This window comes from Trichoplusia ni, chromosome 16, assembly GCF_003590095.1.
Source record: "Trichoplusia ni isolate ovarian cell line Hi5 chromosome 16, tn1, whole genome shotgun sequence".
Lineage (NCBI taxonomy): Eukaryota > Metazoa > Arthropoda > Insecta > Lepidoptera > Noctuidae > Trichoplusia > Trichoplusia ni.
Window position 1 is genome coordinate 3,301,633 of NC_039493.1, and position 22,655 is coordinate 3,324,287.

At 34.6% G+C, this 22,655-nt stretch overlaps 1 protein-coding gene across 2 annotated transcripts in view; it reads left to right on the forward strand.

The window, feature by feature from the left end:
* LOC113501806 (dystrophin-like) overlaps positions 1–22,655 on the forward strand; it is a 357,412-nt gene that overhangs the window by 43,346 nt on the left and 291,411 nt on the right. For both annotated transcript variants that reach the window (XM_026883066.1, XM_026883067.1), the window contains exons 2-4: positions 10,952–11,163; positions 15,820–15,974; positions 16,774–16,915. In XM_026883066.1, coding sequence (XP_026738867.1) covers positions 10,952–11,163; positions 15,820–15,974; positions 16,774–16,915 — 509 coding nt within the window. The remainder of the gene's footprint in view (positions 1–10,951; positions 11,164–15,819; positions 15,975–16,773; positions 16,916–22,655) is intronic.

The following is a 22,655-nucleotide window of genomic DNA, read 5'->3' on the forward strand; positions in this document are numbered from 1 at the left end:
AAAGTAGTTTTGTAATACAATGAGAGAATCTGTTACAACCAGTCAACATAAACTTTTTATAATTACAAATTTCTCTTAAAATCTTTGTCTTCTAAACAGATATTTTCTGAGCATAGTGCATTAAACTTTATTATAGGTTTTCAATTAATATTTATTTTATTTCACAAAAAAGAAACATTTCTCCTGTTTGTATTTTAACACCATAATCAAATTGTAATGGAAATCTGTTAGAATAATTTGACTACGCCAGTGTTAGTATCCGTCTAAAATAAAACAAACAATGCAAAAATAAAAAAAAAAACTCAGTTATTCACTTTATATCACACACATTGAAACGCACGCCGCAAATATTCCAATATAAATCCTGCTCATTTATACACTACACACACATACACACACTTTCACAGAACATTCCATAAAATTCTATCAATCGTATTAAATTCCATGCAAGCTGGGTTTCGCGTAAATTTCAGAATATTTCAGCATTTTAATTCAGTCGTCATTTCGCCTGCAGCTGTAGCGCCGCACAATATCGAGTAATGACAGACCATGCGTGATGTCCCTGTGAGAAATGTTCCAGATACAATGTCTATCATAAAATGAAACACTTGTATTTCAAATTCGTTGTGGATTTTTCAGTAATTTTGAAGAATTCGAAGTATTTTAGAATTTGAGAGAGATGAAGAAAAACATTTTTTTACATTAATATTAAGTACCCCTTTTAGGGTAATAAATTGTTTCTTATATTTGAGCTTAATATCTACCATATTATTCATTAAACCGATTGACGTATGTATCTTAACAATTTATATCTAAAGTATGAATAACATTTTTTCAAAAGTTAAGTATTGATTTTCATGTAAAAAAGATAAAACATGTGACCAAAAATTTCTAGATTCGTCCACGATAAGGGATGTAAAATTCCGAACGTGCCGCGTCACTATACACACACAAACACACACACACACACACCTACTCGACGTCGAAATATTTCAACAATACATTTCGGGCTGTACTTACTTTTCCGATCTCCACTCCGCACTTCGTGTAGTGGTTAAATACAGATATTGTTATGAGTACTTACGATGAAAGCCGGCTCGTCAATGATATTCAATTATAATTACTGTTTGCCGAAAATCATGGAAGCAATGGATTTAAAACTGGGGAAAATAGCTGAAGCTGTGTAATTTAAAGAATCGTTTGGTGCAAACTTTTTTATTTCTTACAACATCACAGAGTGGACTCAGGATTTAGTTTCCTAATAATCTTCATAAATCTCAGCCGACTAAAATGGGCCATTCACAAGATTAATCCCAGAACCAACGACCCTATTCCTATACGAAATAAAACAAAAGCAGTCTGCCGCCGATGTTTACAAATCGGAGCAATATTAGTAGACCAGCTAATCCAGCCAGTAAAAGCTATCCAGGAATTGCCAGCGATTGCCAGTGCCAATTGAGAGCCGATCCCGATTAATTGGCGTCGTAATAAGCTGTCCGATGCCACCGAACTGGCGTCCACTACATAAATGAGGGAGCCGACAATTCGGATTTAAAATCCATCGAGGCGAGCATTCGCATACAAATTATTTTGCACTGCAGTGTAATGCGTTTTGCGAGTTAATTTGTCTGTTGTTGGTGCGAGTCTGGTGCGAATGTCGGGGGTTAATCAATCTGGTTGTGTACGAGAAATACTGGGAAATATTGTTATCGTAACGATGTGATGTGATGTGCCGATATTTTGCACTTGATTGGGTTTTCGCGTGTTAATGAATGATTACGTGTGTGACTAACTATGGAATAACTGAAAGTGATCAAAATACACTTTAATGGATTTTGTAAAACACTGCATCACAATTCAATTTACCTATGTAACGGAATTTTTTGCTACATACACGCTTCATACTTTGAAATCATATAGACATTTTTTTTCATTTATTGGCTTACAAACACAGTCCGTTACCTGTGCTGTTTCACGCCAACAATATTTTTAATAAAACTGTGAATCAAAAACAATGAATCCGACTATAAAACAATTTAGGGATCCGTCGGTATGGAGCGAAAGCTCCCTATAATTGTAGTGTAAATAATATACGGCGGGCATTTGTCTGGCCTCGTAAATAATACCGCGCCGAGATTGAACTGCCAGTCCGCCGCCAGCCCACCGCCAGTCAGCGCGTTATACCTGACATTTCATTCATTTTTCCACGTATAAAGTTTTGGCCATCAGAGAGGTTTTTTTTGGCTAGTTTTATTGATTTTTTATATGGAAAAAATCCTATGTGTCAATAATCATATGGTGGTTTTAATACTGTACAAATACAAAGAATTTATACTGTGTAGGTATATCTGTATGTTTATATATTTTAATGATTTTGTGGTAATAATTGGTGTTTAGAATCGTCTTTGATGATGTTTTTCCACATCAACTTTGATTTAAACTTTGATTGAACTTATGATACATAATGAGTAAAACATTGGTAGATATTAAGAATCATTCAGAAGCATCAACGAGGAACAAACCTATTACAGTTAACTGAATTTATATCTATTGAACCGTTAAAGAGATATGCGAACATACTCAATACACACAACAGCACAAAGGACCATCCTTTAATAACATAAATTCCACCACACTCATGAGAAACAGACAGCAACTCAACACGGAACAGAATACTCCCAAATTAGTATTCACAAGTTTTTCGTCGAATCCTTTTTCGTGCAATCGCCGAAATTAGTAATTCTGTGTCCGTAACGAGTTTCTCTCTTAATGTCGTCTGCTCCGCGCTGCATCTCACAAAGAAGACATCAAATTAGAGGGAAGAGGTACTCAGGCTTCGCGTATGCCACTGTTAGGAGATAACGATCAACTTTCGCACATTTATCAAGACATTTGACCCGGAACCTGACAACCTCCTAAATACTTTTTACTTAGTTTCGCCATTTTTACATGCCAAAATCTAGAAAACTAGGCATTATTTAAATATTTTACGAAGTTGCTCGACGATTAAGTAGCAAAATCAGACAGCAAATAAGTTTGACGATTCTGATTCCAATATTACTATGACAACTCCACTTCTCTCTTCTTGTCTATGTCCCAAGGTTTTAGCGGAAACTAATTAACTTGTACAACCCCTGTCTTTTTAACACCTACCCCCTTTTGCAAATTCGATTAAAAAGCTTTGTTGCTTTAAGGTAAAGGCTTTATATTGCATTGTTAAGATACTTTGTTTATGTTCATTAAATTTTATTTAATTGGACTTAAATTGTACTATTTTAATTTAGATCCTAAGAGCATTGGCAGTTTTAGAATTAATCGAGTATAAAATTAGATCTGAAAGATATCCTTTTTACTTTTTATTCAGATACTTATATATTATGTTAGACTCCTTTATCCATAGAGTAATTAAACATTTAAATCAATCAAGATAATAAAACAACTGTTTACCAAACCTTTTCAAATAATGCAGCTTACACATGTTATCTACAACCCTTAAATACCGCGGAAACATCAATTATGAACAGCACCGTATAAACAGAATATAAAATAAAAGGCTTTTGTAATAAACAGAACGCCGATAAAAGAAATTTAACAAATGTTCCTGAACGCGATAACGAGAATTCTACTTTCTCAATCGAGCGCCATCCCAACGGTTTAATCACCTAAAAGGGTGGTAACGCTAATTGTAATTCGCTAATTAAACCATAGCGCGATGTTTTTACAATGCTCAGCTTTCACTCTTTGCGAGTACAGTTAGCAACAGCGGTCCATGAACACTTTATCACATAGTCCTTCAAACTAACTGTGATAGTCCTTTTTATTGGACTCTTGGATCCAATAAATCGAAGTGCCACTAATACTAAACTGGGTGAAAATCTAGATGAAACTTGTTCTAAAAAAAACTAGTTGTAATTTGATTTTCTTTTAGTTTACTCACCGCGTATTTGTCGTGATTGCCCTGTTTCGGACACAAACTGAGTCCTCAATCATGAGGCTCGACACGTCAGCTCCACCTAAAGTTTCTGATGGCCCTACCACCACTTAATGCCATATAATGCAGCTGTAGAACCCTAAGTTCACACAGTTTTAATATTTTTTGGCATCTATATCTGCGTTAGGTTAGTAAATTTTGTTGCTGACCGTACAAATACGCCAGCGTTTTAGGGTTAATAGGTTTGTCAGTAATGAAAGTATCGGAGGATTTGGCATTGAGTTCTCGAGAAACCATTACGTGATTGTCTTTTGTTGAACATTTAGATGTTCCCGGAAACAGAATTACTTAAAATAATAAAAATAAATGTCTAAGATAAAATTCCGTATGAAGTCCCCGACACTGACGCTGTCAAAAAGTATAGTTACCTACGCTTTGAAAGTTTTTTGAGTTGGGTGAGAATTGTTTTTGATATCTTTCAATATTATTAATCATAATGCTAGCTAAAAAAAGACTTACTCTTGATAATAAACATCTTTTCTAATGAAGGAAGATTGACTATTGAAAACGTCTTTCGCAGAATGCGGATAGGTGATTGCAGATTCCAATATTCCGAATACAGTTCTGGTCAGGATCACGGGCTTCTAATTTATAATCGGTCCTACATAACCTGAAATCCAACTTAAACAATCATTTATACAACTGTGAGGCACCACGATGGTATAAAGAGTAAATACAAAGAAAAATATGAGTCCTGCCTTAGACTCGCCGACTCGTAATATTTCCGTAGGTAATTAACCAAATTGTATTAGCGAGAGAGGAAAACGAACCTCTTTGAAGTCCCTCCGAGCTACAATTTTTACGCCGGCGTCGTGTAATAACGCAATTTCTACTTTATCAAGATGTCTTTTTATTTCCGCTTAATATTTTGTTTGTCAAAGAAGTCTTTTTAAGTTACAGAAACGTGTTTGATTGCCAATTATTTTGTTTGGGGACTAGACGGAAACCAGAAGGCTTTTTTACTAAGTTATAAAAGTATTTTGTGATATGCTTTGATATACTATACTGTGTAAATTCACATAGCATTAGAATGTGAAACTTTGAATCTGTGTGGTTGACATGTTTTTTCGACAGGTGTCGTAACTTCAAGTTTTCCTTAGAGTAATCTGACTTGTCTAGGTCTGTTAACACAACAAAAAACACGTTCATAGTCTAGCCAAGTATTATGTCACAGTTAATCCCTTTTTAAATAGCAGAATCCGGTTAAATCAATTTAAAGTAGAATCATGACCAGCATAAAGGCAGGCGCGGTCTGTCATAAAACACAGCGCTCCCCTAAATCAAACTGTCAGGTCAGTTGGGCCCCAGTGTCCAAAAAGAGATCAATACGCGGTCAGCTAGGGTTAACCCTCCGATAGCCACTAATTGCAGCCATTTAACGGGTCGATTAGACCTCGTTAAAATAAGATTTTAGGCTTACCAGCTTTGAGCGATTGGTTCGAGACAGCGAGACTATTAATTATGAATGTATGTATGTATATAATTGTTTATGAGGTTTTGGTTGGCAACAGGATATTTGGCAAAAAAAACTGTTCAGTTCGTAATTAAGTGGATTCAGTGAAATAAAATCTCGCGTGACGTCACTTACCAGTACACTTTTATAAGTAGGTAATGTTACTATCCCCACTACCATAGATTTCATCATCTTAAGTGCTTTGAATCTTAAACTAAATATTTAATAATAATGTGATAAAATGAAAAATACGTATTTAAATTTTTTCTGCTTTTTTTTGTCAAACACCTTTTTGTTTTACCTTAAAAACATACCCGTAGGTAGGATACCTGCGTATGATTTTTTGTCAGATTTATTTTAGGCTTGAGTAGGGACCCAGTTCTAAATATAACGTAAAAGTATGTTTTACTTTTTAAGTTAACGAGTTTTATTTGATAAGGGTCGGAGGTGAAGTTTACTTACGTCGGTTATTCTATAAGTAAAGTATTTAAAACCTAAGTACACATAATTCGCTTGTTCTTTTTAGTAACCTTTTATACTATGCCCGTGAGCGCCATGTAATATAATGTTTCAGGTTATTTCAGTAAACATGTTAAAAATAGTAACATTTTCTAATAAATATGATATCTAATAAACTCTCATTTAAACAAAATTAAAAAAAAATAATTCCACGTTACACATTTTGTACAAATTTCTCACATAATATTATTATCTATGTATATATTCTTAAATATGTATGTATGTATATGTTTTCAGCAGACATAACCGGTTTCCCTGTCTCCAAAACAAGCGCCCAGTTCTTACACTTGAGATCACTGTTAAAAGGTTCGATACACAAACAAATAACATACAATAAAATGGCGGCTTCTATTAAAACTATAATAATATATTAATTGTTTAAAAGCGCACTAACTTGTGTGGCAGATGATATTATGTTAGAATATTGTGTTATTTTTAACAAAGACTGTCCATTTTATAGTCAGATGAAAAAAACTAATCAAGACGTAAGGACTTTTTATTTTTAACACGGTTTTATGTTTAATTAGTAGTTACACTAAATTTAATTTAATCAAATAGAAATGTTATAAAAGCCTTTTAATTTCTTATAGCTGTACAAATAACTCGTATCTTAAACTCATAGATTAGAAAAGCCACTGTTTTCGTTTACACTGTACAGTCCAGTTCATAACAAGTATTTTGATTTGAACTTTAGTAAAAGTTTCGCAGTTGAATCCGTGTGTTATAATACGTTTGAGTGCTACTAACTTGTACCAATAGTGTTAGGGATATGTTACTGCTCTCCGGGAGGTTGGAACATACATAAGTATAATATAGTGTTTGGCTTAGATTTGTGTGTTAATTTTATTCCTATTTAGACACAACTATAAAGTTTTCCTCTTTAAATTAATGTTCATGGCGAAAGAAACTATTACGTTTTCAAACTTTTGTGTATGTGATAAGTTGATACTGCTTGCATATATAATCATTTTATGTTAAGCCAAAACTTAACTTAACTTGGACCCAATTCAATAACAAAAAGACTTAAGTAAAAAGAATATCAGCAATTTAACGTTAAAAATGATCCATTCCGCTTAAAATCAGACAAAAATTTGAGTGTGATGTCTTTCCTAAATGTAAATGTAGTCTGAGCGGCAGCAGAGTAAACAGCGAGCACTTAGTATGCGCGCAGCCGCGCTCGCACCGTGCGCCGGCCGCGCGACACGCCTGGACAAAGTTGGACCTTCATTATGAGCTCCTGTGGCTGTTGTGGGAACAAGAGTACGCTATACACGGTGTACAACATCATCTAGCTTGTAAAGGGTGAATTTCAACAGGTCCAATGATGTATTTAATACATCAAGGTGACGTGTGGACAAACACGGCGATGAAAGATTATGTGGTTTAACTTCTTTTTTTGGAAAACCTATTAATTCTTTTAATAAAATATTTAGTGCTACAGATAGATTTTTATGTCATCTACATAAAAAAAAATGTTAGAACTTTATAACAATGCTTTTCAGTACCAATTTCATCGATGCCACGCAATTTTTGGGTCCGGAAAATTCACCCTAAAGTAGCTTTAGGAGGACGTAGCATCAGCACTCAAGCTAAACCACTGTAGTAACAAAATAATTAACTTTGTAGGTAAATCTTCTTATCACGACAATGTAAAGATGTAATAAGAGGATCTGACAGTAATTTTTGAAAACAAAAAGTTTTTGTCTTAAAGATCGTGTTTTTATAGAAATAATAATTTGTCAGTGCTTAATATATGATTATAAATACATAAAAAACACTTGACTGTTACTAAGTTAATGTATTTTAATCTCAGAGATGTTTTAAACTCAGTTGCAAAGTATGTCACACTGAAGCTATTTCATCATATAAAAAACAAGTCAGCCAAACGAAGTCATAATGAGAGTATTGTAAAACAAACATGAGTGACGCATAACATCATCAAGTTAATTATTTCTTCAGCTTCAGGCCCCTTCAGGGGACGTCCCAGTTCTCACAGTTGAGCGGCTTGCCTTTGATCTTCGTATAAAACAAATATATGTAGAAAATATATTCTGTCATATGTTTGAGTGTTTCGCGTTAGAAGGGACATCTCGCACTCATGTACGGTAGAAATATATGAATAATTAGTTAATATTCGGACTTCGCAAGGCAATATAATAAATAAAATTTTAATAATATGTAATAGCACTTTAAGAATTGGTCAGAGCAAGAATCTAGAAATATACTATCATAATTCTTTTACCTACACAAAATACGAATGTATGTATGAATGTGTAACAAGGAAAAGAAAAAGACAACTCTCCAAGGCAACTAAAATACGTTACCTTTTATTCGTTAAATACTCTCATCACGTCCTCTTCCCCGAACGCGATAAGACAAGACAATTAATTACGATTCGTTCCCTACCCTCACTAATCTCCGCTTTAAATATGAATGCTAGAATTGATAATAAACATTCATTTGCAAGCTTTAAGGCTCATTTAGACGTGACGAAATAACGTGAAAGTTTAGAAAAATTTACAGCTATGATCATCAGGAAGTTGAGGGCTTAGTCAATCATCGTGTAAAAAGACTTCAAATGTATGAGAATGACAGTTTTCTTTGACAAGTAACATGATTTGGAGTTGCCAGTTCTAAATATTGGAGCATTCGGAAACAATACATGTACAAGGCACTAGAACTGTACCACTCCACGTTTTTTGCATCGTCTAAAAAAGCCTTTATTGACTGAATGGAGTTTATGTTAACTGGCGTAATGGGCATGTCGTCAAAGTTTTACGGCGCCGTTACGAATAACTTCGGGACGTAAGGATGTATGATTGTTATTTTATTCGTATTTACTTATGTTCTGAAGCGCCTCGGTGCTATTAACTTCGATTCGTACAAGTTGAGTGTTTTTATGTCTGCTTAAAAATTCTTGCTTGGAATACGATTCTTAAAATAAGTTCTTTGCAGAAATAACGCTTGCAGATGTCGTCGTCTTAAGCAGTTTTTGTACAATTAACTTCGCTTAGATTAATATTCAAGTTAAAATAACACATCAATAAACTTAAATCTCTAGAAAATCAAATAGAAGTCAAATAAAAATATTCAATTCACATTATTCGAAAACTTTAAACTAACTCAAACAATAGCTACTATTCCCTCCCAGTGCCCTCACTTGCCCCACAGTGCATCTCATTTGCAGCACAAGTTTTGGCGCGGGCTCACACGAGTTGGCGCACTGTGCGCTGTGTGTTGATTTTTTGAATGTTTTGTCTATAGTGCGGCGTGAAGCGACTCCCGCTCAAGATAGCTTCGGATCGTTTAAATTGTGTTGGAAATCTCTCTTACACTTTGTAAATACAATATTTGTCTTTGTTTTGTCTAGTATATAGAGTAGCATCTATGTAAAGAAGTGGAACAGAAAGGCGAATTTCAAAAACATGTGCAACATGTTATTGTATTGAGGATTTCATTTGGTTTTATTTTCCTATATGTTACAAAGTTATATGCTGCAAAGAACAAAGATTCTTAAAAATATTAAAAAAGAGCTAGAGAGAGTTTGATGGAAAACTTAGCAAAAAAAAGTAAAATATTACCACTTCAAAATGAACAACAATAAATATTACATCTATTAATTAATGTATTAGCCGGCTAATTAAATCATCCTTTATTAATTAATTAATAATCATGCGATCCGTTTTAGTCCGACATGAAAGATGGTGAACGTTCCACAATACATCTTCAAAAGAGACCCATATTTTGGATACTTGGTTTTCAACAACCATTGGAAACTCAACTCTATACTTTTATAGCTACGGTTTATATTTGAGTGTAGTGTATGATTCTTGATTGCATGTTATATAATTCATAAAAGTCATACATCTGTATCCGCTTGAGATTGGCTTCTAATGTTTGTGTTCAGTATTTGTTTGTTTCGTATGTTTTGTTTGAATTAACAATGTTAGGCGGAGCCGCAACGTTATACAGAATACTATAGCGACGATGTTTTAAAGGGTAGACAGATATTAATGAGCTTACCAATTTAATATGTTAATCCACGACATAGCTATATTGACGAAAATTTTTGTTCATTCTTTCACCATTAAAAACGTTTTTGTTGACTTGTTATTGATAACAGTTTTAATATCAGCCCTCGTTTGCTTTTTGAACACACGACAAAGTAATTCCATTGAACATCTCTCTTACATCCCTCCAACCTTTATTACAGAATTTCTAATCAAGTTCGCATGTCATACATTCTGACAATATCCTGTTTATCCATCGAAAACCAATTTACTACGAAGTTATTTCATATTTACCTATCCCCAGTTTTCATCTGTTGCCGTCGGAAAACTGAAAACTGAACGTCACAACAAATCAGCGCAAATCTTGTTTAGAATACATCACTGGTTTCCTTCAATAACATTATCGAGGAATCGCGTCTCGGGGCGCAATGGTATTCAAACAAATGCGATACTCCGTGTATTTTCAATATCGTATTACGTTTCGTTGTATTTGTGCTCGCTGTATCGAGTATTTGAATTTGTGTGTATGATGTATGATTTTGACAGACCGTCCCTCTGGGTTGTTATGTTATGTGCGTATCAATATTTCATTAGTGTTGTGTATTGTTCCGATATCCTTTGTAACAAATATGAGAGTATTCCGTAATTACAGGTGGCCATGATACTCGTTTATTTTGGGATGACAATGTGGACAGTATTATTTGTCATTGGCTGAGATATTTCGTATTATTGTGTCGGGGCCGTATTGGGAAAAGATGTTGACATTAATTTGTAATGGCCTGGATGATTATTTCTGTCGTTCGCTATTTATTTCTTTGTTAAGTAGAATAGGTATAGATTAATACAAAAGTATGTGCGTACGTAGCTCTATCTTTGAACTTTATAAACGTCGCTCTGTTTTATAAACTCTACATTAATTTTCCACTGACCTGTTTTCCAGTTTTAACTTTTCTAACCACTTTTCCCTTTATCCAACAGTAACAGCGCTCCGCGAGCACTGGGACGAGGCGAATGCTCGCGTGCTGCAGCGCAAGGCGCAGCTGGACGCGATGCTGGGCGACTCGCAGCGGTACGAGGCGCGGCGGCGCGACGCGGACGCCTGGCTATCGCGCATGGAGGCGCGCCTCGCCGCCATGCAGCCGCCGGCCAACACCGCTGATGTGTTGGAGATGCAGCTTAGGGAGCAAAAGGTTAGACAGGATATTGAAAAAATAACTTTATGATGTTATAGAATAAAGAAATATTAAACTATTGAAATCGACAGAGCAGCGTTAAGGAGTCAAGTCATAAAAAATATTTTAACTTACATTTAGTTCATTCGATTAGTCTTAATACCTTGAAATAGTCAAATCAGAGCAAGAAATCTAAAAGAATTTTAATTTAGGAAAATATATATTAGAAGTATGTATCGAATTCGCTTTGAAAGCAGATGAATATAGAAACAATACCATCAGTCAAAAAGCAAAGCCTCTAAAACTTAGATACCTCAAAAACTCTACCGAAATCTAATTTTCTAAGTAGCTGAAACCGCTATGTCAGATATATACCACAATATTTTTAACCCAAACTTAAGCATGCAGATTGAAATTTTCTCTCCAAGTTATATTCAGGAGCAAAACAACCTCAAACTTATCACACGAGCTGACTCTATATGTAAATGTCTCAAGTAATACAAAGGTCGTACACCTTAGGTACAGCCAGGCCCGGAGCGAGGCAGACTGTACCTGTACCATAAGTTCTTAGCACTAGGCTGCTATCGTAAAAGCGAGATGGCTCTACATTACGCATAGCGGTGTCTCGTTTCCTCAACAGCAACCAGTTATACCAACCTCAGTAGTCCTTTAAGATTTCATGGTAGGGACTGGTATTAGGTCTGCGGACGTGACGGAACACGACACAGATGTGGAATGCGTGATGTGAAGAAACTGGAAATCTTGCCATAGAGTTAACTTTACAGTTTCAAGCGGAAATTGGAAACTTTTAGTAATACGATTTAAAGTTTCATAGCTTTCTTGATCATAGTTATTTTTATATCGAAATAAGGCTATAGCCTTATTTTGACGGATTTGTTGGGTCAGTAGCGATTGGAACCAGTTTCAAAAACTGAAATAGTGTTTATAAATGTTTTTGGACTTTAGCTACATTTGTTATAAGTACGCCATTTAAAAAAAGTGTTTTAAAATTAAGAGTTAAATAAGTAAAGGCCTGAAACACGTTGATATAATTACTATCACTCTATTTAATTGCTCAAAAATATGTACAACCTTAATCTTGGCCTTGCGATCGCGTAGCGAAAGCAATAAATGCTACGAGATTACTACGGCGTAGGACGCGTAGACAGTTGTAGATTCCGTAATCTACAACTGTCTTTTTTTTAAATAGAGCTGAAATAAATAGAGATCTATTTTAAAAAAATGGTTACGCTTTTTATTATTTGCTATAGTGACATCACTTTATAATATATCTTGTTTGATCTATTGGTTCTTATCCACACCCGCGTCCTACATTTCCCACGTTACGTTCAGATCTGTCTCTTAGAGTTATTTCGCTTCACTGGATAATGTCCCATTATCTCTCATGTCTTATTTCATTATTATTTTCTCTATCAGGGATGGAACAAATGAAATAGTTTTCTGGTACTCTGATAAACGTAGTAATAGTTTCATAAAACATTTCTTGTACCTTCAAGAACTTTGAAATGTAGAGTCTATTTTTTGTTTTCCTATGCGGTATTCAATAGCAGTATTAGATGGTTCTGTTTTTCTATTAATATTATCTCTCAAAAACAAAATAGTTTGTACATCGTTTAGCAAGCATTATAATCAAGTAACTTAGATATTTCCTTATAGACTACAAGTGTGACATTTATATGTATTTGAAACTCAAAATACCTGGAACAGTGAAATATCACGTTCACAACCGCGTGAAAGGTGAAAGGAGGTTTCATACGTGTTCGAATGTTATCGCAGCCGACGAAACTGATAATGAAACTAATTGAAAGGAAAATCGCTCAGTTTGTACGTATATGTCTTATCTTTTCGTGTTAGAAACATTTTATTTTAAAGATGAAGTAGAGTCTAAACAAGACACAGTTTTCAAAAACAAATTTCCAACGTTTTTATGCCCATAATGTATTGTATGACAGCGTGTTGCTGGGGAGTTTGTTGCGTCGTTTCTTCGCTCACAGCAAAAGCATTTAGGAAGCGGTGAAAGGTGGGCGAAAAGATAGGCGTATGGTTAAACATATTTGCTTTTATGATATTCTTATTGTTTCTTAATTAATGATTATCAATCAAGCAATCCTCGCGAATTAAGTATGAAATTGTAGTTATGGAAGAGAGACGCCGCGTTATATCGCGTAGCTCGGTGCATCGCGCAAAGATCAAGAAAAAAATCGATTTTTCTTTCTGCTTAAGGTTTTTCTTTTTTATGACTCCATAAACTTATGAAAAAGAGAAACGGGTGAAAAGGCGAATTTAGCAAAATGTCTCCAAAAATTACCGGCATTTCTTTGACGAGACAATACAATTTAGATATTAATGTGTATTATAATACTCTTCGTACATTTGCTTTAGAAAGCTTTGTGTAGTTGTTTCCATGAGCATGATAATACATTATTCTGCTTCGTCATAAGAGCGATCTGTTTTACTGAAACATTACTGTATAGCTTGTGTTATGATTGCCGTTTCTAAAATATGTAGTAGGATATGGAAATGAAAGATTCTGGAAAAATATTTCTGGAAATGTGTCGATTTGGTTTAATTCCTTGTGTGGCAACTGATAAGTATTAAAATGCAATAAATGAATATTTTTTCATCTAAATATAAACATATATACGAGTAAATATAGCCATTTTTTTGAGTTGCAGATCTGAAACATTGGTATAATAAAAAATATCTTTCGATATTAAATATCTTTCATATAATTGAATCGTTACGAAAAATACTATTTTCTTACATTTTGATAATTCAAAACACTTCATTTTACCAACCTTACAACACAATTTTCTTTAAAAACAGCAAAAGTATGAAGTCTGCAGTGTCTCCGCAAACTTTTCGCATTAGCATAATTACTTGTAACACACATACATACAAACATACATGTATACAGAGAGACGTCCTCTAATAATAACGAAGTCTGTTTGTGTATCACTTGGATATTAATGGCTGGTCCGCGAGTTGGCTGCGAGCCCGAAACATAAGGACACGGAGACACTCTCTGATGTACTTACTTTTATGAGAATTTGTGGAGTGTGAACCGTGGAACTTGGGCCCTGGTAAATATACGAAATTTTATGTTGTAGACGGTTTTGAGAGTACACTTTTAATTAATATGATGAATCCAAAAGCAGGAAGTTTTATTTATTTTATACTAGCCGTTGCCCGCGACTTCGTCCCCGTGGGTAGAAGATAATAAGTTATGATTTATACCTGCCCTATTTTATCACATTTTCCTTTGTATATTCGCTCCTATTAGTTGCAGCGTGATGGTTTATAGCCTAAAGCCTTCCTCGATTAATGGTCTATTCAACACAAAAAGAATTTTTCAATTTGGACCAGTAGTTCCTGAGATTAGCGCGTTCAAACAAACAAACTCTTCAGCTTTATATATTAGTATAGATATAGATATAGAAGTATAGATTAAAGCTAGTTTTAGTGTCGAAGCAGCAGCATTGCAACAGTTTTGGTTTAACAGTTGTGGTTGTTAAAATCTTTTACCTTGTATTTTATACATTCTCTTAGAAGCTTCAAAATTAATTGTTTAACGTACATCAAAGTATTACTCTCAAAGCCTAGAACCTAGAAAATACTAAGCTGGTCTAGAAAAATAAAGTAACAGAGGTATTCTTGGATCTCATCCAAATTGCCCCGCATTAGGTCACAGAAGAAATTGAGCTTTTGTTATTTTGAAAACATCGACACAATAAGTTTTATCCTAGGCTTTGTCTTAATAAAGGAGGAACAAGAATATCGAGAAAAGCTAAAAAATAGATTTTTCAACAAAATATTTTCAAATCAAGTGATTTACCAAACACAAAGTCTCATTAGGAAACAAAAGAAACGGGACTAATTTCCAAAAAAAAAAAAACGAAACTCTTAAATACCCCACTTTAAACCTACCATGACATATACATACGTCCCCACCCATCGGCTATCTTCGAACTCGGTGAAGCAAAGCGAGCAAGCTGATATTACTTAGAACTAAGTTAAACTTAAGTTTGTATACCGCGTCATAAATCCTAGTTAATTGCGTCGCCCCCCCCCCCCCTCAGCATTCTACTTTACATGCAGAGTAAGTTCTGTGTCTGCTGAGAAGGGAATATTGTTTTATCTTATTACCACTAAGCTTATATTTACACAGTCTTGTAGATGTGTTCAGGTTTAGCTGCAGAACGCAGTACTTGATAATATTATTATTAAAGAATTCTATTTACATTTTATAAGGCATTCAATAATGTAAATAGACTATGCTAAACGCAGTTTCATCAGATTTATTATTTGTTCCAAAAAGTACTCAGGACAATTTTTTTTTTTTATCAAAACTCATCTATCTTCAGACTAAGAAACATTTTTAAACATGACGTGACTCACCCCTAAGTATGAATAAAATTAATGTAATATGCTTGGAGCGATTTAATTACATGAGTTAGGTTATCAGAGAGCCGATCTTTGTTTTAACTGCTAAAATAATATGGAACAGCGCCATCTACTAGATATCACTGCTAAACTGTTTAGATATACTGACGTATCTTGAAACCGCTACTAGATGGCGCTGTATCCAACGATGGGTTATTTCTTTTTTTTTTTAAGAAAAATATGAAATTTAGTTTTATTTTATTATTGCAGTCCTTCCACGCTGAAGTGCATCAATACAAGCACCAGATCGAGCTGTTTGGGCAGCTGACACAGCGTCTGATTGCTGTGTATCGCAATGATGACACTACTCGCATCAAGCGGTCCACTGAAGCTATCAACCATAGATACAACGAGCTTAATAACAGGTAACATTATTATATACAAAAAGTAATTGTGAAAAACTTATAAGATCTTGAGAAAAACAGTAATAGCACTGGAGTAGTCAAAGCAGTACGTAACTAGTTCAGACAGCGCCATCTCTTGACGCTCCGATGTGTTAGGATACTGCGCCATCTATGAAAATATTCAGTAAACTTGCAGTTTTCATGTCTTGGGTTCGAAACCAGATAAACCTTGTCTGTAATTGCATCTCTTTTAGATCTTTTTAATAACAACATTTATGTCTGTTAATTAAAACATTTACCAATTTTCGTTATTAACATACTCATAAATATTCACCTAAAAGCACAAAGATTCATGAATTATTAATTAGGAAACTGATTAAAATAACAACCCTGTTCTAGCAGACGTAATGTTCTACGAAGGTAGATGTTATTTATTTAATATTCTCAAACATTTACCTGACGATTGTTGTTTTGTGAAGCCAGACGAGAAACGGTAACAATTCAACAAAAGTTGAATTGTTACCGTACGTTAATCATACATTATGTTTTATGGATTATCGTTTCACATAAAACTGTATTTTGTCATAAGATAGTGAATACAATATTATAATTAACCTTCTTTCGCCGCCACCTGCATATAAAACATTCTTATCATATCAAAGTTATTATGACTGATACCTGTCAATAGCTGTATTCATTATTGACATTGTTATCATAAGTTTTGGTGTTAGGATGACTTAAAACATTTTTTGAATATTGACAGTCATACCTTAAGTTAGCTTAAGTTAGCTTACCTAATACGTAATGTGTTCACCTACAGTATTGTCGCCCGCGGCAAGGCGCTGCATTCAGCGGTATCGTCGCTGCAGAACTTCGATCGTTCCTTGGAAAAGTTCGTGGCGTGGCTGAGCGAAGCGGAGTCGTTGCTGGACGCTGCTGAGAGAGACCCTCATCTGTTAAAGGTAAGGCTTACTATATTAAGGCTTACGATTTGATCTAGCAATATATAATTCAAGCAATAACGTTGACAATACTCAATATCAAGTCTATAAGATATGCAGCCTATAGTCTTTACCGTATTACCTTCAATGTTACTATTACATAGAAAATACCCAAATCAACACAAATCCTGAACCTCATTGTTGTATAGTTGATTTAACGCCATCTGTGAAGAACGCTTGAAACTTGCAAGTATTCGACTAAACGATAGTGTACGTTACCAACACTAGAGGGCGGACCAAAGAGCTACGTTTTAGCGCCATCTATTGAAAAGTGTTTGCATTTCACTGTTGCCAGTAACTGAAACGGGATTTGTGGCTTAGTTTTGTGAACGGCAGATGCGTTCATGGTTTCTAACAACAGATGTCACCTGAGCGTTATTTTTTCACAGGATTTTTTAAGTTTTGAAAATATCTTAGGGTTTTATACAATATGCTCAATAAAATTGTTCTTCAAACTTCTGGTTGAGTATGTGCATTCATGATTTCATTCATTTGATTACTCAGAGTGTGCCAAACTTTACGAAGCAAGTCCAACAAAAGTAACCTTCAGAAAATTAAAATATTTAAGTAAGAAAGTTTAAACTTACGAAGGTACCTAATTAAAATTGGATTAAAATCATATTGTATCAAAGACCAAATCAATTTATACCAAAATCTTACACTTTAAGTTAGCATTAAGTAGATTTATGGTCTCAAACACGAGAACACAAGTTTATTATTAAGTTAATTAAAACACAATTAAACGAAGAAACTCGTAACTTAGTATAACTTGATCTTGGGGCACAAATGGCGAAGAAGCAAATTTTAATTCAATTCTATTAGAGAGACAAGTTTACCCTTTGCTTTGAGAATCGCCGCGAATAAATTATATTAACATCATTATGAAACATGTTACAATGAACAAGTTTCAGAAGTACCGCGAAGGTATGCTTCGACATTACTTTGTTTGAAATTAGCTTGGTAGGTTAATTGTTTAGCTCAACTTGCCTTTGCTTCTCTGCAGAGTATTATTTATTTGAGGAGACATTTTTATTTATTATTTTACTTAAAACGTTGCGAAAACCAACGACCCCCCTTTCAAAACTCAAACCGTTATACGTTCTTGGTTAGACCTCACTATTTCCAATTACATAAAAACAGAATCTTATAACCTTTTCAGTATGACCTAGTATTTCCACTTTCTCGCCGTATATACTTGTAAATTAAGCCATACATGACAAACTATGCAAGCCTACCTACTGACACCACCTACATGGCTCCCGCTGCCGGGAATGCGAGGAATGTGTTGTGACGTACAACTCCCGCCAATTCGCGAAACTTTCGCCAAGAATCCGCACCGTAGGTACAGTTGATAAGACAAGTCTTTGAATGGAATAAAATAATTGAGTTTCTGTATGTGTTCAGACTACAAAATCATAATGAAATATACTTATAAATATATTTATTTATTTATTTATATTTTTGAAATTTTAAATCAAAGGAGTTAGGAGTTTAATGAGACCGTTAGTCTCATTAATCTTCGAATCAAAGCACACATTATAATCTTCAGACTAACATTTGGGATAACACGACAAATTTTAATGGTCATGGGGTTCAAAAACTGCGGCCCGTTTTTTGATCTCTTAGCTTGCCTGATGACATTTACTTTGCTACTATTCCAGCAGTCAAGCAAATATTTATCAGTTTTTCAAATGTGATTATTTCAATCGGCTTTTATTCCTGACTGTACACGTAGGCTTATGGCGCGATAACTCGATGTGTTTTAATTCACCGCACTTCGTTAATGGAAGAGTTCTGTTTGATTATCTTAGAGATTTGGGGGAGGAAGCGTGCAGGTTCCTGAAGTTATGGCAAGTGTTAAGGCTCTCGGTGTGTTTACTGTAAGTGTAGGTAGAGCCTTACATTCTATTATGTAAAAGGTGTTTGGAGAAAAGTCGTGATTTAATTCATGATAAGTCGTTATAAAAAAAGTTATAATACTCAGCTAAAAGAATAAGATTCAAAATTAACTTTTGTGATATCAAAGACAGTTCTATTAAGATTCAGTTTCCGTTTGAATTTCATTTATTGCACAGTTGTTTTGCAAACTACTGACGTTTGAAAAACTTTTATCAGTTCGCGTAGCTCGTAGCCCGTAGCTCGTAGTCTGTAACCGTACGCTACATCGTAGCGGAGATTAGTTTTCCTTTGAGCTTCCTAGTAATTCGGCGCTGCAGTTACGTCGGAATATTTGGTTCAGTTTTCAGTATTCCAATATAAGATTAAACAAACTGGAGATATGACACTACGGGGGAACCGGAATGGGTTTTCTGACAAATGTAGGTCACGTGTCAATACGACTTGTTTTGCTAGTAACGCCAGGTCTAACGCACAAGTCTCATTATAATCTCTATGTTTAGTGTTAGTATTCGCTTTTGTCTGTAAGATCTTTTTTATTATGTATTTTAAATTGTAAAATGAATAAGTAGAAATGAAAATGCAACTGTTCCTTCGGATAGTTACGAAAAGCTTAATTAAATTTTGTGTCACATATGACATGTCTTTTGCTCGTATAGTCTGTGGCTCAAACGAATTGAAACCTTGATGAGTTTTCATAACAGAGATGAAACTTCATGTAAACTTCGCGAAAAGGAAACTTTTCGAATATAATCTGTGCGAAATGATGAAATATTTAACCACGTTTCATATTTCTTTTAATGATAATACTCAATATCAAATTACTGCCCTCTCCAAATTTTGTGTTAGGTAATGTAGTAGTTCTAGTACGTCTTAATAAAGTCCTACCTAGTTTTATGTATGGAATGTGAAGGGATTGAGGCTTTTATCCAAAAGTATGTACGGTACGAACTCAGATAAAAGAAAATACACTTCTTCGTATTTACTAATTCACCAATATTTTGGAGATATGTCACAACAAAAAATTATCTCCACTTTTTCCAATAGAACCTTATTGCTCATCTTTCCACATTGAAACTATCTGATATCCCCATAATAAATACCTTTATAATAGTCTGCAGGTAATCAAACTCTCCCGGCATTATCTCAGAGTTGCAGAGTTTTAAATAGTTGGTGAAGTAGAGCCGGCTCCCGCTAATGGCTTATTATATGCCTTTATATAGGAGCTAAGTTAAACAGATATATTACCTGATGCTCATGCTTTATTTATGAAGTTTACTAAGTTGGGTGCAGTTTTCATTCTGGTATTTTTACGCTTATATTTTGAACGCAACGAGGTTTGTGGAAGAGGGGCATTATTTTGCTTGTCTGTTAGACATTTTAAAATATGCGATATGTGTTTGGTTAGACATTCAATTTCAATCGTAAATTGGTCGACTTTCTAATTGTAAAATTTTTTGGAGTAGGATAAAAACATAGTGTGTTTTTAATTTCATATTTTTAACTTTAACGTACCATACAATATGCCGATTTACTAATGATTCATTTTTATTTACAGGTAAGTTACATTTCTGTCCACCCCACAACGGGTAAGTCATATAATATTAAGAACATCAGAGAGCTCTCGACAGACATTGTTATACGTATACTGTATACTCCGACTTTGAAGAATCAGCGTAGGAAGCACTCGAGAAGGTTTTATTAAAACAGCCTTAAACAAATGCTGAGCAGGTATAAGTGGGCTCATCGGGACAAAAGTGGACTCAACTAAACTTTTTTGTTAATGAGAAAAATTTCAAGTTTTATTCGAGTATAAGATGTTGTAATTAATGTTTAGAGAATTTTATATCTTACTAGAAAAATATCTCAGATTTGAGTTTAAGAGAACGAAATTCCAAAGTAAAAACACTTCTAAATAGCCCGGAAAAACTTGTAGCATGATAAGTTGATACTATCAAATAAAATGTTGATCAAAAATAGTCTCGCACTACGCTACGAATACAAATCGTAGCACTCTACGGCGTAGACGGCTACATCTATCACGCTACGCCGTAGATCCAGATACAAACTGGTATATTTAAGAAACATGCAATCCTAATATATGCGTCTCAGTTCAAAGAAAGGATGACATCCACCTTATTAAATGCTTATTTGATTTAAATAAATTTTAAGATTGTAGAGTTATTTGTAGAAAATGTAGAAATACACATTTGTACAATACATAAATAGCTGTTGGTAACAAAAGATACTTAAATAAAATAAAAAATTGACTATGCATAAAATCAGCCCTTTTCAACTTAGAAACAATACAACAATAAAAGGCTGATTTTAAACTAAAAACAAAGTCAACTTATATTAAAATGATACCGTATAAGAACTTACATTACACAGTTTATATAACGTTCGTTCATTTCCCCGATTTTTTCCGTCTTTTACACGAAAAGTATTTGTAAACAGGATATTTCTCGCATTTCAGTTCACTTTCAGTCGTAAGGCTTCGTCTTATGATTTCAGTTATTTTTGTTTCACGTCTGTAATCCGAGACGTATTACTTTATTCACTTTGAAGAATATTATATTTGTTTGTATTTACGGCTTTTTGTTACGTGGAAATATTTTTACGGGTGGATAGATGTGGGCTGTTATGTTTAGTATCATTGTAGGGAACATTTTGTCTTAAAAGATTATTAGGAATATAAAGGTTAGGTTGTACTTTTAGCCGTCTTGTCTTGCAAATTAGTTTGTAATTACGTCTGTTGTTTTCAACACCATTCCACCGGTCGACAAAGATATTTTATAAGGATATTCAGTAATTAGACTTACTTCGCTTCAGTAAAACCCATGTTTTAAAATTCATATTTGTGCGTGGTGCTAGTGCTACACTAAGATTTCAACCGCGCTGAATACAGACTTGAAAAAGAAACGCAAAAAAACATACATTTCTTACAATGACCTAAATCACTCTAGCGTTATTTAAATAGTAAGTTAACACACAAACGCACTAGTTCCCAAACTGCGTCAGTCGGCGAGGTGTAGTGAGCTATAGGGGCAGTTTGCCAGCGTGTTATTTACATGCGCTGTTTAGAAAGGCTGTATTTATTGTAACAACTGGCGCCCGCGTGGGGCCGTCTGCCGTACTTACATATACCGATGTACTTGTCACATGTGTGCGATAGAAGGAAATAATTAAATACTAGATTAAATCAAGTTTGAGAATAGTAATGTATAATGGTGGAACTGTGCTCGTCTTTTTGACTTGGCGAGGGCGCTACCATGCCTCCGAATAGTTATGAAGAACTTACTCGATTAAAATAGTCATTTATAAAATGTATACCGAAGAAAAAAATCGACTTCAATTAACTTACATTTGAAACGACACCCTACCTTAATAATAACGAAACCGCATTACTATTCCAATAAACACTCGAACAATACAAACACTTTATAAAGCGTAGCCATGAAACGCACGCGTGTAACCACACCCTTACAATATACATAAAACATAAACGGTATAAGGCGAGGTACACGCGCGGCGTCTTGCGTGCGTGCGTCAAATAGGCGGCGTTCATGCATAATGCGCATATTAGTCGCAGCACAGACCGGCACAGTATTAATATCGGTCGTCCCACACCTGTGCTGCATATTGACATGTATGATATTGCGTTTTGTATTTCATCCACTCCCACCCTTATGGCTGCCCGGAATGTTGGACGTGTGATTTATATTGCGCGTCGATACCTGAGCAGATTGCTTTAAACTGTAATGTTTTAGATTGATTTGGTGTGAGCAACAGCATGTGTATAGGT